The sequence below is a fragment of the Mus pahari genome, chromosome 21 (genome assembly GCF_900095145.1).
Source record: "Mus pahari chromosome 21, PAHARI_EIJ_v1.1, whole genome shotgun sequence".
Lineage (NCBI taxonomy): Eukaryota > Metazoa > Chordata > Mammalia > Rodentia > Muridae > Mus > Mus pahari.
In genome coordinates, this window is record NC_034610.1 from 29,697,462 (window position 1) to 29,713,858 (window position 16,397).

The 16,397-nt window shown below is 45.0% G+C and overlaps 1 protein-coding gene across 13 annotated transcripts in view; it reads right to left on the reverse strand.

The window, feature by feature from the left end:
- Syne1 (spectrin repeat containing nuclear envelope protein 1) overlaps window positions 1-16,397 on the reverse strand; it is a 493,437-nt gene that overhangs the window by 10,727 nt on the left and 466,313 nt on the right. For 8 of the 13 annotated variants that reach the window (XM_029532807.1, XM_029532801.1, XM_029532799.1 and 5 more), the window contains 8 exons: window positions 15,482-15,809; window positions 12,871-12,939; window positions 11,175-11,317; window positions 8,993-9,116; window positions 8,269-8,480; window positions 4,803-5,003; window positions 2,543-2,671; window positions 554-766 (listed from right to left, as the gene is read on the reverse strand). In XM_029532807.1, the coding sequence (XP_029388667.1) occupies window positions 554-766; window positions 2,543-2,671; window positions 4,803-5,003; window positions 8,269-8,480; window positions 8,993-9,116; window positions 11,175-11,317; window positions 12,871-12,939; window positions 15,482-15,809 (1,419 nt within the window). The remainder of the gene's footprint in view (window positions 1-553; window positions 767-2,542; window positions 2,672-4,802; window positions 5,004-8,268; window positions 8,481-8,992; window positions 9,117-11,174; window positions 11,318-12,870; window positions 12,940-15,481; window positions 15,810-16,397) is intronic. The other 5 variants (XM_021221337.2, XM_029532803.1, XM_029532798.1 and 2 more) reach the window with 2 other exon arrangements.

Here is a 16,397-nt window from a genome sequence, read left to right on the forward strand (position 1 = left end):
ACTAAGTACCACTGTACTGACTAAGTACCACTGTATCTATAGGCACATGCCTCAAAACTAACAATGTGACTATGATAGAGTTTATTTAAGGGGAAAAATGGGCCAAACCAAACACGTAGCAGACCATTTCAGTGAATGGACGAATGACTGAACGGGGAGATTCAAAAGGAAGAGTAGACACTCTCCTCAGTGTTTAACACAAAACCCACACACAATGACCGCTCTAGTCTGTCACAGCTTGTATATCGGAAAACATGCCATATCTTAAATAAACAGTTGAAATTAAATGCCACAGTAGTCACAGCAACAGGGTTGGAGGTAACGGGCTGAAGAGGTCTCTTGGATTTCACAGAATCAAAAGCACCGTCCTGTTATAAAAGTTTACGAGTCTGCTTTTGTATCCTGAGACAGCTCTTGAAAGAGCGGTGACGGAGAGTGGCCACTCTGGGTCTGACAAGTGGCACGTCCAAGCCTTTCCATAACGGGTGGAGATGCAGTGCTTCAGGCTCCTGTCGGGGATGCGATGCTATACACAGTGTCTGAGAGGGCTTACCTGCTGACTGCTTGACATGTCTAGTAACTTCTCCAGATCCTTGATATGATGGCTGACCTCCTTCAGGAGAAGTTTGAGCCGGTTTCCAATCACATGGACCTTTTCTTTGGCTTCTAGACAATCTGAACCTTCAGCATTCACCAAGAGTTGGCGAGACATGTCTTGTAGTGAGGCCACTCTGAGTTGGGACTTCAGCAACTCCTGCTTTATTTGCTGCGTGTATAATAGGAGACAGTTCTTTAAGATGTTTCAGTACTTAGAGTAACTTGCCCGCATGGGCTATTGTATCTGAACCTCCCATGGCATGCAGCCTCCACACAGGACTGAAGATCATGGGATGTGACACGGGGGCTCCATGCTAACCTATATGGTCAAATATGTTCTAAAAGACCTCTAAATCCTTGTAAGCCCAGGGTTCTCACTGGACACATGGGTTCATAGTAAGAACTATGGGGAAGTTTAAACTGAATAAGGGAGGTGAAGCTATTGACAAAGGAAACTCCTATGAAAATGGGATCAAAGATAATCTGTTAGACAGGAAAATGAAACATTAAAATCTAGGTACAGCAAAACTCAAATATGGGCATACTCTGAGGTCTAGCTAATTTTTTTTTTTTTTTTTGGTTTTTCGAGACAGGGTTTCTCTGTGTAGCCCTGGCTGTCCTGAAACTCACTCAGTAGAACAGGCTGGCCCTGAACTCAGAAATCTGCCTGCCTCTGCCTCCCAAGTGCTGGGATTAAAGGTGTGTACCACCACTGCCGGTGCGCTAAATCTTTTTAAAATGCTCTATGGTGATAGGTAATTTATAAGTTTTTGCCAGAGGTCAAGGTTGAATAAAAATACGTAAGAACTACTATCTCCTATTGGTTTCAAAGATCCCTCTAATAGTGAATGAAAAGCTACTAATTCAATAGTTTTGGTTAATGGGCTCTAAGTGCTATGACACAACATTGTAACGTCACAGAGACAGATAGGATGGGAAGCACGTTCTCCTAGTAGAACTCAAGCCTACTTCCTTATCATCTATAGCAATTACCCAGCTTCACTGTCTGTTATATTGTCTCAACATCCTTGAATATGGATTTGCACAGTAAATTTCTAGGTGAATTTAGTACCAGAAAAAGCTTCTGTGAGGTAGATATATTTTGGTTTTATAAGATATGGCAGCAAGTTATGTCATAGCTGTCTGCAAACTTGCCACCAATGCTTGTGTCTCTCTTACCTGGCCTATTTAATTCCTCTTGAGTTATCTTAACTGTCTTTTTTTTTTTTCATTTAAATAGGTTGAATTCAGTTTTACAATAAGCCACTAAGTGCATTGTGGTATATACTGTTAACTGTCAGCTTGACAGAATCTACAATCACATGGGGGCACAAGTCTCTGGCCATTCCTGTAGGGGATTGCCTTGGTTGTGAGAGGGGCCATTCCCGAGACTGCATACATGAAGAACAAGAGCTGAGTGCCAGCACTCACTCACTCACTCACTCACTCATTCATTCATTCACTCATTTCTCTGTTTCCTGGTGGTGACTACAATGTGACCAGCTTCTTCAACCTCCTGCTGCTTGGCTACACTGCTAGGAGAGACTGTGACCTCCAATTAGGAGCCAGAAAACCTTTCCCTTCTGAAGTATTATCTTACAGCAACTGAAAAAGAAACGCAGACATATGCTTTGAGGCTACATACAAAGCAAAGTCTGAATTAAAGAGTTAGTATTTTTCCCTAAATGGCTGCCTTAACAGACACAATGGGACTGAGAGAATGAACACTCAAGAATAGTGCAACCGGGCAACAAACAGTTAATCATGTTGTCCTGTGTGATTTATACATATTTGTTTCATGACTAGAAACCCTGTAGAACTAAGCTAGAGACTTTAGTTAGAGCATAAGTTAAGAGCATGCAAAGGTTTTTTGTTTGGTTTGGTTTTTTGCTTTGTTTGTTTTTTGGTTTTTAATGTACCTTTAAAAACTACCCAGAGTTCTCACCGTGAGTTGCTTGTGATGGTCCTGAAGTGTCTCTGGGTCAAGGGTTGAATCAATTGGGACAATTTCATTTTTCCTTCTGTCAATGTTTTCTAGCATGAGAAGCAAGGCATGGCTCATTTCATGGAACTCCTATAAAATCAGAGAGCATAAAATAATAGCAGATATAAATAATTTTCTAGAATAGATTTAAATTTTTTCTTTCTTCCTTCCTTCCTTTCCTTTCCCCTTATTCCCCCTCCCTTTCCTCTTCCTCTTCCTCTTTCTCTTCCACTTCCTCTTTTACTTTTTCAAGACAGGGTTTCTCTGTGTAATAACATAAGTTCCTGGCTACCATGTAGATCAGGCAAGCCTCAAACTCACAGGGATCCGCCTGCCTCTGCTTTCCAAGTGCTGAGATTAAAGGTGTGCACCACCACCCAGCTTCAACTCTTTCCTATGGCTATCATCAGTAAACATACAGCACCATAATGACCAGAAGATGAACCATCTCTGGGGTCAAGAGGCAGGCCCCTGCTTGTGATAGGAAGCATAGTAGCTATGGTCTTATCTCAGCAGCCTTGTAACTTACACAGCATGATTTTATCTGCTTACCTAACGCTTCTAACTTATCCTTGTGGGACCATTTAGTCAGAAAGCACACTGACATTAAAAGACTTAATTTCTGAGAAACAAAACAAAACAAAACCAGTGGTGCTAATAGATAATCTGAAAAGAAACAACTCTCCTCTGTGTGCTCACATCTTTCCAATTTTTTAAGACACAGGCTCAATCCTTTAGCCCCTTCATGCATCTTCTTATATCCTTACTTGATGTTGTTATTGATGAGCCCCTGTATACAAGACACAGCCTTCAGTAGACAGGGCAGAAACACAGGAGAAGGGACACCCACTTCCCAGGGGCTTCCCATCCTGCCCTATCCCACTGCACACAGTTCAAGGCTGGCAGAACCTCGATGCTCTGTGTGACCTGGCCCTTGAGCTTCTGATCACTTCCTGTCTTGCTGGCTATAACCTGGTTATACTACCTTCTTGCCTGCTCCTAAGAGACAACACCTGTGCATACTTTGTGGCCCTCCCAACTGCCGAACTCCTTCAGAACAACAATCTTCCAGCATCAGTCAGATGTCCACAGGATCCTTTGCCCTCTGTCTTAGTCAGGGTTTCTATTCCTGCACAAAACATCATGGCCAAGGAGCAAATTGGGTTTTGAGGCCCTTGAGGTGCCTCGCCTCAGCCATTGAACTCGCACTGCTGGCCATGAGTCTGTTCCAAGCTCCAGTGAGGACGGCATATGCCTACTCGGGGCTTCTCCTGCCCAGTCTGCCAATGCATGGAGCCCTGCTTTCTGGGAAGTCACACCCCTACTCAGAGAGAGCCCGGTTAGGGCTGAGGGAGGCCCCATTCTCAGACTTTCCCAGGGGCTGAGATCATTCAGCTCATGGTAGCCCCGATGATGCACTTCCTCCCCACTTGATCACTAATTGAGAAAATGCCTTACAGCTGGACCTCATGGAGGCATTTCCTCAAGGGAGGCTCCTTTCTCTGTGATAACTCCAGCTTGTGTCAAGTTGACACACAAAATCAGCCAGTACGCCCTCCCTCCTTCTGATGGCTTTTCTCCATTATGGTTCCACCCATACCTATCAATTCCTTGGATAACTATTTCCTTACCTTACATTTATATTCTACTTATTTATTTGTATGTGCATGTGTGTGATGTGCCATGACACACATGTAGAGTTCAGAGGACAACTTTCAGTTGTCAGTTCTCTCCTTCCCCCATATGAATTGCAGGTTGGTGGCAGGCACCCTTATCCACCGAGCCATCCTGTCAGTTTCTCCTTAGATTGTGTTGCTATTGTCTCTTTAATAGACTAGGTTGTCTCTCAACTGCTCTGAGCCTTACCTGGCACACAGAAGAAACTCAACAAACACTGGCATCGATGGGTGGATAAAGATCTGTCATGCTTGCTGTGTTGTGCAAAACTTACCAGTCTAAATGTTTGGTAAATGTGTTTTGAGTGAGTAAATGACATAAATGAATGAGTCAAAGAAGGATTGTCCACTTGGCGTGCACTGGTTTTTAATCTAGAGAAAAGATTAGACAAAACTCCTTGAATGTAGCTCACAGGTATCGATTCCCCCATGATAAGAAGAGATACCTCATTCAAATGCTGCCTTTGAAGAGCATCCACATCCTTCAAGCAACTGTAATGTTAGGCTCTTGTCTGCTGTCGTCACCCGCCCTAAGCCCTACCAACCTGGCACTGCATCAGTGCATCCTGCAGCAAGCCTCTCCAGTCCTCCAGCAGAGAGCACACTCGGTCCCATCTCCCATTCATCTGGGATAAGCGATCCTGCAAGTCATGACTCTCCTTGCTGTCAGCCTGTGTGAACTCAGAGCTGCAGAGGTTGATGGAGAGGATGATGGCTTTGCGGTGGTCCACAGCTTTCTGGAGCTCCTAAAGAGGGCAATCAAGCAAGAACAGTGAGAGAAACAGTGTTTAAAAAGCACTTTGAAGACCATTGAAAACATTTTACTCAGAGATGGAGAGAGTTCTGTTGTTAAAGGTAGAACTTGAGTGCAATCTCCAAAACCCACATAAAAGAACCTGGCTTGGCCAATGCTTGCTTGTAACCCTGAGCTGGGAATGGAGACTGCATGACTACTGGGGCTTACAGGACACCCAGCCAGTGTAGCCTAATTATTGAGATCTGGGTCAGTTAGGGACCCTGTGACAAACAAAAAGCAGAGAACATTATCAGAATCACAGTCAAGGGTCCCCTGTCTTTCACATGCACATGTGCAAGTGTGCACATGCGCGCGCGCGCGCACACACACACACACATGCAAACACATCCACACACACATCCACACACACACACACACATACACAGATAATCCATGTTTCAAATGTTCACATGAAAAAAGATGTTACATTTTCATGCGCTGTTACATTGTCAAGATGTTTACCAGGTCTCTGCAGAATGGGAATTAGAAATTACAAAGGGAAAAGGATTCCCCAAGGGAAGAGGAGCCTCACAGAGTGAAAGGATGGCCAGTACCATGAATGAAGGGGTCTTAAGGGTGGGAACTGTCAACCACAGCAACTGTAGACCTCGATCCATAGTTTGAAGGAGGACGACATTAAGTGCAGTAATCTTATTTCACTAAACCAATGGCACTCAGACGTCTGTGTGGCAGAATGAAATGAGAAGCATTTTGGGTTCAGATGTTCTGGGCTCCAGTGACCTGAAATGCAGGCACGCTGAATGTGTCAAAGGCTGTGGCTATGGTGAAGAAAATTAATGGGCTACTTCATGACTTAATCAACTTAGTTGTGCCTCAAAAACAAACACACAAGGAAACACGGCAGCAAGATAAGCAGAGAAACAAAATCACTAGACAACAAGTAAACAGTTTAGGACTCAGTACCACGAACCTGAGTCTTTTTAATTATGAAAGGTTTGAGTCTGCGTACTGGTAAACAGCCAAAGATCCATACTGGGTGAGCATTCCGGAGATCACACTATACAGGGTAAATTTTCTTATAATTTCTCATTATTTCTGTCATGTTCCTAACTCAACTTAATTTTTTTTTTTAACTTCCAATAGATCTTCAACGCGATTCTCCAGATGCCACCACAAAGACAGCACACATCAAGAGATGCTCTGCAAGGTCCTCCATTACTCCCTGGGTCTGCTGATAGAGAACAGGGATCTACTGACAGAGGATCGGGAAAAGGCGCAGGACAGGTGGCTTTTGCTCACCACGCAGGACAGCATCCAAGACCTTACTTTCTGGCCTCATTTTGCCTAAGTCTGAGATTCTGGTCAACAATAGGTGCCTTCTTTTTAAAGGGGCCTGCTTATAATGCAGTACTACCTAGATACAACGCTTCAGGAGCTGTAGAGAAAATGAATTTCATTATGCAGCTCTTGTAAATCGCATCCCTCATGTATGCTTTGTCCCGGAGGTCATGGGGCTGGCTCAGAGAGCATCCCCTTGGATAATACTCTGGGGATTCGAATGCAGGAAGATTCAGTTCTGTGTCTGGAGGTTCAAAGGAAAGCAACTTGGTCATCAAAAGAGAAGCTGCGATAGCATCAATATAGAATGAATAGCATATACCAAAGAGCACGGGAACCCAAAGGGAGTGTGCACATTATCCCAGCAGGCTTTGTTCTGGGGAGAAACATGTTTTCATGTTCTCCAGACAAAAATCACAGGAGCTACAGAGCTACTAAAAGGAAATGCAGCCCTGGGTCTACAGGGGACACTCGAGGCTCGGTGAGGGAGTTACAGCTCAGTGAGGGAGGATGTCTGAGAACCAGACCTGTAATTCACTCACCAGCCCAGGACAAAATCAGAGGCCACAGTCAAGTGTTTCACCACAGAAACTCAACAGATTTGCTTCGTTTGACTCGTTTCTCTGTGATTGTTTTTGCCATGGCCCTAATGAATTCAGTAACTTTCGCTGATGCGAGAAGGTCATGTGATGTCACAGCGTCTCCCCTGACTCACACTAGAGTGATCTTGGGAATGATTTCTCCCCAGCTCTACATGGAGATGAGGGAGGCTCTGTTTAGACCTTTTATGATGAAGTCGAATAGGTTCTACAGGTCCCAGGTCCTTTACTGAACCTACCTGGCCATTCCTTAAAATACTAATTAACTAAGCTGTTAAGTGATAGTTCACATGATAGATTGATGGATCACATAGTCTTCTTTTTTGACATTTTAAAACCAACTTCATAAACAGTATGTGTTTGAGATGGTCAGGAAAAGGGGGAATATTCTATTCATTCCTGTTAGACATTATCTGATTATAAAATGTCTCCAACAGTCTCGGGTGTTGAATGCTTGATCTCCAGTTGGGGAAGTTCTAGAAATTTCTGAGCTAGTTCCTGCCCAGTAGAAACAGAGGAGAAATCTGTCTCCTTCCAAGGCTGTTTACGGTTCCCCAGCTGCTTCTTTTTGCCCTGTTTCCAAGTGCTATGAGGTGGACAGCATCCTTCTCCACACAAGCCTGCCACCATGATGTTCTGTGCATGTGCACGAGGCCAAGCTAAGCAACCACCAATGAAACCCTCAGAATCCATCAGTCTTTTTTTTTTTTTTTGCCTCTTAGAGGGTTGATTACATTAGGTGTTCCTGTCACACTGCTCAGAAGATTAACCCAGAAACTCTCTGGCTGTTGCCCTGAAGAAGTGAAGAACTAGAGACATGTTTATGAATGGATCAGTCAGGGAGATGGTACTGCCAGTGACTGATCCACCACACAAATGTCTCTGAGCTTGAGCCCTATAACACATATAAAACAAACCAAGGCATGGTGGGGTGTGCTTACTGTCCTTATGATGGACAGGTAGAGATCCCTGAAGATCACTGGCTACCCAACACAGCCAGTGTACACATTCTAGCCAATGAGAGACCCTGCCTCAAAGAAAGAGAAACAACCAACCAAAACACCTCTGCAACCAAATGATGAATACAGAAGTGGTCTCCACGAGCATGGGTGCATATATGTACTTCTGCACCTACATAAACATGTCTACACACATGTACACCTGTGCGCACTCACAAACACATACACACCCAGAGGCAGAGACAGAGAGAGATACAGAGACAAGGAGAGACAGAGAGAAAGAAACACGTTAGCTGTTACACGTGACCTTGGTCTTCTGGCTGCCGAGGAAGGAAGGAAAGCAGGGACAGGTAGGTACCTTGAGCTTTTTGATGTGAGACTCGATGGTGTGGATGTCGGTGCTGAGCGCCAGGTGCTGGAGCCTGTCCAGCTCCTCCTCCGTCTCTCCTAGCCAGGCCCAGATGTTGTTGAGGTCGGAATTAAACTGCTGCCACTTCTCAAGGTTCTGCTTCATCCTCAACTCCTTGCTCATTGTCTGGGCCTGCAGGAGCTCCCAGCGGTCAATCACGCCTGGCAGGGCACACACAGCACAATGAGCAGGACTTCTACACCTGTGAGGCTTAGGGAACACTTTAGATATATATGGTGGCTAACTTTAAAGAGCAACAGAAAGGACAGTGATGTCACTGATCATTTCTGCTGCCATCTGTTAAATGGGTGTAATGGCTCTATTACACCTATTGCTTTCTCCAATGACAATGGTGGAAAGCACATTCGCCATTCAGGATTTAACACCATGACAAGCTTTATGAGGGGTGCAGAGCATGTGAAGAGATCAATCCATCCTTGATTTCTGTAGTAGTACCCTGGAAACATATTCAAGAAACTGACAATATAGATCAGACAGGGCATCCGATTCAATGGGGCAGCAGAAGACACATCACACGTCAGGACACCCTCCGTCCCCTGTTGTCCTGGGATACATGCTGTAGAGGGAGGTTAAGCAGCCGGTGGAGCCTGCTGTGACACCGTGGTTTGAGATCTTGTTTATGGCTCCCTCGAGCTGAGGGCACGGTGCTCACCAGCTGTCTGAGTCTCTGTGCTGTTGAGGTTAACGAAGCCAGGAAAGCTCTCTTCCTCTGCCAGCTTGTGCTCCAGTCTCCTCACGGAATCTATGCTGCCGCTGCACTCGCCCAGCAGCTTCATCTGTGTAGACAAACCAAAAGCCAGCTCTGTCATCCTGCCATGCTCGGGATCAGCATCTTTGTGGTCCCTCAACAACTCAGTGGCTGTTTTACTTCTTGGTGTCGCTCCAGCAAAAAGAAACAGAATTCAAAATATGCTGTTTCAACAGGACACACACACACACACACACCCTTAAAGACACACTTTGTATGCATGATAGGCATGTGAAACACCTCTGTGTCCTGATCCCATTAGGGTCAAATGACCCTTTCACAGAGGTCACTTAAGGTGATCAGAAGACACAGATGTTTACATTATGATTCATAATAGCAGTAAAATTGCAGTTATGAAGTAGCAATGAAAATAATTTTATGGTTGGGGGTCACCACAACATGAAGAACCGTATTAAAGGGTCGCAGCATTAGAAAGGTTGACGACCTCTGTTTTATATGAATCTTAAACAGATCACGCTGATCTGCAATTTAAAGGTCACAGTCCTCAGTTGGAGAGGCAATATCCAATTTTTGGCAAATCGTTTCTTCTTTCTCTTTCCCAAACCTAAATATGGAAACACTAGTAGTACCACAAATCCCAGGGGAACAACTTTTACGTTAAATAACTGAAATACTTAAGGGTTCAGAGCAATATGAAAGCCAGCTGTTTTATGAGAAAGTGTACAGCGATGTTTAATAGTCATCAAGGGACTAAGTTCAAAACTCCAAGTAAAACACACAGAGTTCGAACATTAAAAGAACAGAACCGTAGCTAGGCTTGGTGGTGCAGGAGCAAGATCCTAGCATTTGATGGGTGGAGAGAGAAAGATGATGAGCCGGAGACCAGCCTGGCTGTATGAACCTCCCTCAAAATAAAGGAAAGCAAAAAAAAAAAAAAAAAATACAAGGTAAAGTGACACAGGACACGGTTTTCAACACGTTCCTGTCTGTAGACTACGATCTTGACTCTCAGTCTTTCTCACAGTGACAGTGTCTTTGAGTTACACTTGTTACTTTTGATTGAGGTGACACATCACCTCAGTGAGGTCAATGGGGTCATCGTGAAGCTATGCTATGCTTGAATTTTATCTTCTACAGTCCTGGAGACTGAATCCAGGTCCTTGAGTGTGCTAGGCAAACACTTTACCACTAAGCTGCATCTTCAGTCCTTGTACTGCACGTTAAAAAGAAGTTTCACGAAGGAGTCGTGACTTCCAGGGTATTGGTGACAGAATGTGCAGCTAGAACAGCTTTCTCCCTGATTCCAAAATGGAGAACCCATGGGAGGTAATGAAGCCACCAGGACTTAGCTTTCCATCCCTTTGACCAAGAGCTAGGGGAGAGATTTACTTTAAAATTCTCATGCTTAAAGTGTGTATAGGTAGGTTGCTGACAAACAAAAAAATATTATTTGGTTGGTGACTACAATTGTATAGATTTTACTTGATACATTAGCAACAGAAATCATAGAACTGGTAGAGATATATAATCCCTTGCTACATCTTCTCCCAAAACCTGCTCTAATTAGGATGGCTTCCTTCAGACTCAGCACCCACAGAGCAGAAGGCGGGGCTAGGAAGCAGCTTGGTAGCATAGTGCCACCCTAGTGCATACAAGGTTCAGTTCTCAACATTGTGAAATATCCTCAAATCAAAAGCAGAAGATTACAAACACTCCTGAGGTCATGAAATAAATTAAGAACTAAAGCAACAAGAACAACAATGAAATCTCATATGAGTAATCCAGGGATAACCTCTGTCCAAAATTTATTAGCTGAATTTGGACAGGCACCTAGAGACATTTGGAAGTGAAAGGTTTTGGTTGTCTTGAGCTAAGTAGATCATACTAAGTGCTCACTGAAAGGTAACAGGCTGGTGGTGACAATGGGCCTCAGGGCCTGCCATCAAAAAATAATCTCAAACAATAGGGCTTTGTTTCATACACCCATGTCTTAAGTACAGGGGTGGCCCTTGACCACCTCTGTACTTAAGACCTCACAGAGCCCATGGGCTGCAGACAGATGGGCTGTTTTGGCCAGAGCTGTAATACAGGTCTGGGTCAGAAGCATGTTAGCTGGAGTACTCACGTAGCCCTTGTAGCTGGTGTCCAGGTCTGGCCCTGTGGGAGTTCTGCTTCTGAGGTTATCTGCGGTTTGCTGTATCTGGAAGCGGCTATCATCCAGGGCTTTGTCCAGTTGCCTCATCTGTGACTCCAGTGAGCTGGGATCCCCTGTGGTGCCAACCATAAGAGCCTTTAATGGATCACATCGTCTGACTTATTTCAAGCTTGTCAGTCCAGAGGCTTCAGAAAGCATTTGAGCTATGGCAAAGCAGGAAGAGTGTGTGTCTGGGGAATCGTAAAGCAGGTTTAGTGCTGTCCTGCTAGAGGGTTAGACATGAAAGCCAGTAAGTGTGCTTCCTAAAGAGACTCAGCAGCCTGGGCCTGGCAGAGAGCTCTGCAGTAGATTCTGAACAGCCTCTGAGGGTCCTGCTCCCTTCTCTAGCCATTCCCAAGGCAGGGTGCTATACACAGTGGAAGGCTTTCCCAATAATCTGCAGAGTTACCGGCCACATCCCAAGCACCAGGAGACAGATGTTTCCCATACTCAGCTAAGCAGGGAAGGCTTCACCCTCAGATTTGTCTCTGTGCATCTCAGAGACATCAGCACCACTTAAATCCCTGGATGCATGAATTCAAGTTAACCAAGAAAAGACTAGCTCAGAATAGACATGTGTAGAGGAACACTTCCTTATCTGGATGAAACAAAATCTGGCTTCTGTCTCTTCTTTAGGCATGTTCTTCCTTGCTGCCTAGGTTCTGGCTCACCCTCTCTTAACAGCTTTGAACTTACGGCATGCCTGTGGGCATGCATTTGCAGGTATGTGTTTGCATGTGTACTATAATCATTGCTGGCCAAGAACTTTGATTATCTGAGTAGCACAAAGACTGGGTGAAAATAACAAGTGAATTAAGCTTTCTAAAATGTATTCCTAAGTCTACCTAGGAGAGGTGGCTAACTGGAAATCATTGAGAAAGTCACTGTAAAGCTAGCTTGGTTTTTGACCTTGTGTTGGCCTCCAGAAACTCCAGACAGCTATAAACTAGATTCTGACTCAGAAACAACAATGGTCTGCCACATGTCCTGACCACTGACCCAGGCCTTCAGTGTGCTTAAGTATGTACAGGATCTAGTGCAAACTAGTGCAGGGTCTTGAGCAAAACTAACTTCTCTTTTCAACGCTTCGGGTTTCAGAAGTCATGCTCTGAAATGGCAGTCTGAGGATTACAATGTCATGCTGGACATTTCACATTTGAGGAGGCAACACTTTTGAAATCTAAAGGAAACGCTTTATCGGCTGCATTATGTTCATACCCGCATGGGGACTGTGGTAGAGCATGTGGCCAACATCATTTGTCCAGCCAGTGGCTGGTCACCACATGACAAAATTAGCACCGGCTTCCACCAATGGGAAGATGAGAACACATAGGCTGAGCTTTTGCCTCAGCTGTTACTGGGCATGGAGTTATCTCCGTAATGAGACTGATTACCACTTGACAAGCTGAGGAGCTACTATTTCATGACCTGGATATGGAGACCATACTCTTGGTGTGGATCAGTCAGCAGCTTTTTTTCCCCCCTAACGCAGGAGGAAGTGAAGAAGGCTGTGCCTTGGCATGCCAGAGCTGTGAGAGGCAAGGAAGCTGAGCTGAGGAGGAGGAGGAGGGGCTGTTGGATGATGGCGGGTATGGGAGGGAGATGCGTTCCCACTCTTTGTGCCTACCAGACGTATTTCTGATTGCATTTTCTGTGAGTTTTACATAGGCCTCGGGGTTCTCTGGGATCACTACATCTGCAAAAAGAGCACAGTCTAAGTTGACAGCTAAATGCTGGACACCTCTATTCCCTTGTGGTGGGAAAGTAGTTTGTCTCTTTGCCAGAGAGAGAGAGAGGAGAGAGAGAGAGAGAGAGAGAGAGAGAGAGAGAGAGAGAGAGAGAGAGAGAGAGAGAGAGAGAGAGAGAGAGAGAGAGAGAGACTCGTTCTTGACGGTCATTGGCACCAAGGGGAGGGCATGTATGCTTGCCAAAGGCTTCATGTAATATCTCTTGCTAAGAGTTCATACTGAGTGAGTGTTTTCTCTGCCAGTCACTGCCTACGGTGCGTTTATCCTCACAGGGACCCTAAGAATACCCAGTAGTATAATTTCCATTTTATAGACAAGAAAACAAATATCTAGAGGAATGTGGTTCCCCGTGCAAACCCATAAAGACACTCAGTGGCCGAAGAGAAATTCCCTGTTGATGGCCGGTTAGCTTTGAGAGATGGTCCCTCACAGCACAGCCAACCCTTCAAGTCTCCAACTTCCTACGTAGCTGTGGTGGTTTGCAAAGAGAAACACCTGCCTCAGGCTCATGTGTCTGAATACTTGGTCACCAGTTCATGATGCTTTAGCGGGGAGTTGTGGAACGGAACCTTTAGGAGGCGGAGCCATGTTAGAGGAAGTATGTCACTGGGGGCGGGGCTTGATGGGTTTCTAGTTTATTATACTTCCTCTGCCCATGCTCTGCCTCCAGGATATGGATAGCAATGTAACAAGCCAGTTTCTTGCTCCTACACCCATGCATGCCTTTCCTGCCAGAATGGATGCTTATCCCTCTGGAAACATAAGCCAAAACAAATTTTTCCCTTAAGTTGTGTTTTGGTCATAGTGCTTTGTCGCAGCAACAGAAAAGTAAGCAATACAGTGGCAGAGAATTCCTCTGAATTCTTGATCTTCCTGTCTCCACCTCTTGAGTGCTAGGGTCACAGATGAATAACATCACATCTGGATTAGAATGGGAATTTCCGTGCAGACAGCTTTTAGAGGGATACTCTTGCCTATATCTGTGTGTGAGCCATAAATGAGAATTTATAGCCTTGATAGCCCCATTAGGATAGTCATAAACAAGTGGATCATTTTACCTCTAAAAAGTGGCATGTAATCGTCATATATAGCACTAAGTTTGTGTTCACCCTTTGTACTGAGTCTTGAAAAGTGGCCCATGCATATAAGTGCATTTTCTGTCTATAATCAACCTCAGCGAGGGCAGTCTTACTTCAAGCCTTTCTAGCCATGTGTAGCTGAGGGCCGCATGATACACAGCATGGACTATGCTGTCCTCTGACTGTTCATGGCATTTGTTCACCTTCTGTAAGGTCCTCTTTTCTCAGTTTATCTCCCCAGCAACTCCCCCCCCCCGCACCTCCCCTGCCAAATGTGATGCTGACTTGTTCTTCCTGTTTCTTTCAGCATGCTTTAGCCGTGTGATTTCCCCTGCACACTCCCAGAATTCCTGGTTACACATAGAAGAATTCTTACCTAATATGCATCTGCAGATAAGCACCTAGACCCGTGCATCTGTCTCTAAACTGTAGGCTCTGGGAGTTCTGTAAATATCTCAAAATGGGGATGGGCGCAACTAATGTCTGTACCTTCACAACCTGACGCTCTCAGCTACGCATGCCACGTGTCCTCTGAGCTGAGGACCAACCTGACTCAGCTACACATGCCGCGTGTCACGTGTCCTCTGAGCCGAGGACCAACCTGACTCAGCTATGCATGCCACGTGTCCTCTGAGCCGAGGACCAACCTGACTCTCTCAGCTACGCATGTCACGTGTCCTCTGAGCCTAGGACCAACCTGACTCAGCTACACATGCCACATGTCCTCTGAGCCGAGGGCCACTTTCACCTTCCACTTAGATGCCTCATCTGGAGTCGCCTCCATCTCTTCCAATCATCTGATAATGGAGAGGGTTCATTTCTCATGATGTATCACCCCTTCCTGGTGCTGTTTCCCTAATTCAGGCTTATAGATCATTATCTAGGCTCATAAATAACACTTGAGAATGCTCGTTTCCAATTTGTGTTCCACCGTGCATGGAGAGCACACACAGATAAACCGAAAATATACAAATTTGGTTACATCTCTCCTTTAATCTTCCAGTGGATCCCTATGCACTTCAGAGTAAGGGCCAAATTCCAATCCATGGTGAAGTGGTCACTTCAGGGCCAGTCCCTTATTCACTTTCCCATCTTCCATTGAGCCTACTTTATGCTATCCAGCACAATTTTATTCTTGACAAACTTCAGATGACCCAAAGCACCAACGTTGATCACCTGGCAAGGCTCTTCTCTCTCCTCCTTCCTCGGCCCACTGCTATGTTCACCTCACGGATTCATCATTATCCTTCTAGTCTCACACAAAGGTTTCTACCCAGCCCTGGGACTGACATCCTATGATGTCCCTGTGTGACCATGCATATATAGAGTGCTTATAACTTTCAGGGTAGATGGGTCCAGATATCTGATGTGTCCCTCATATGGATTCCCAACAGGAAGTTTTCTCTCCTACCTGTCAAGCCAACCGCTCCCCTGAGGTAGAACTCCTTGTCTTCCTCGCCTTCTTCATCTTCTGAGGGCAGAGTTCGGGATGCTGACTCTAGGTCTCGACTGAGGTCGTAATCATGGTCCCATTCCAGGGGGATGGAGTCCACGCTGGCTGGCGTATCTCGCCCTGACCGCTCACTCCGGAGGGGCTGAGGAAGGGAGAGGGAGGGGTTGGAAGAAGGCTGTGGGGAGGGCATGCCATCTGCAGAGGGGTCCTGCCAGTGGAGGTCTGAAAGAGCCGTGGAGTCTTCGAGATCTAGCTCTCGGTCCGAGAGGTCATGGTCATCTGGCAGCTAAAAGGGAAGTCACAATTCTGTCACTGCAAGAATAGGATCCGCTTCTTACTCCAAACAGGTAAGACCTTCAATAAATGAATGCCAGCACATCCTGCTGAGCACATCGAGTTAACTTTATGAACAAATACAGAAGAGCTTTCTGATTACTTTCAAAATACCTTATATAATCATCTGTTTCAGTGTCAGTTTTATCACAGGTAAAGTGGGAATATATTAAAACCTATTCCAAGGGACCATTATAGGAAATTAAAAAGTATTAATAGTATTAAAAATATTAAAAAGATAAAAATATATATAAATAATGGACCAAGTAGCATGTCTCCAACTCAACTGGCACACAATGGCATATTATCCTTTGGATTCTACATGCTAGACATAAAGCATGTTTATAATCACAGGACATTTCCAAGTATTTGGATTAACAGCAACATTCGCTGTTGATGAGATGAAATTGTGGGGGCGGGTAGAAAAGAAAACGGAAGGGAGCAATTCATTCAAAAATAATTTCACGAGCTGAGCCATTGCTTGTCCTACTTCATCTCATCTCTTCTCAAAGATACCCCACCTCCTGTAGAAGAACAATGG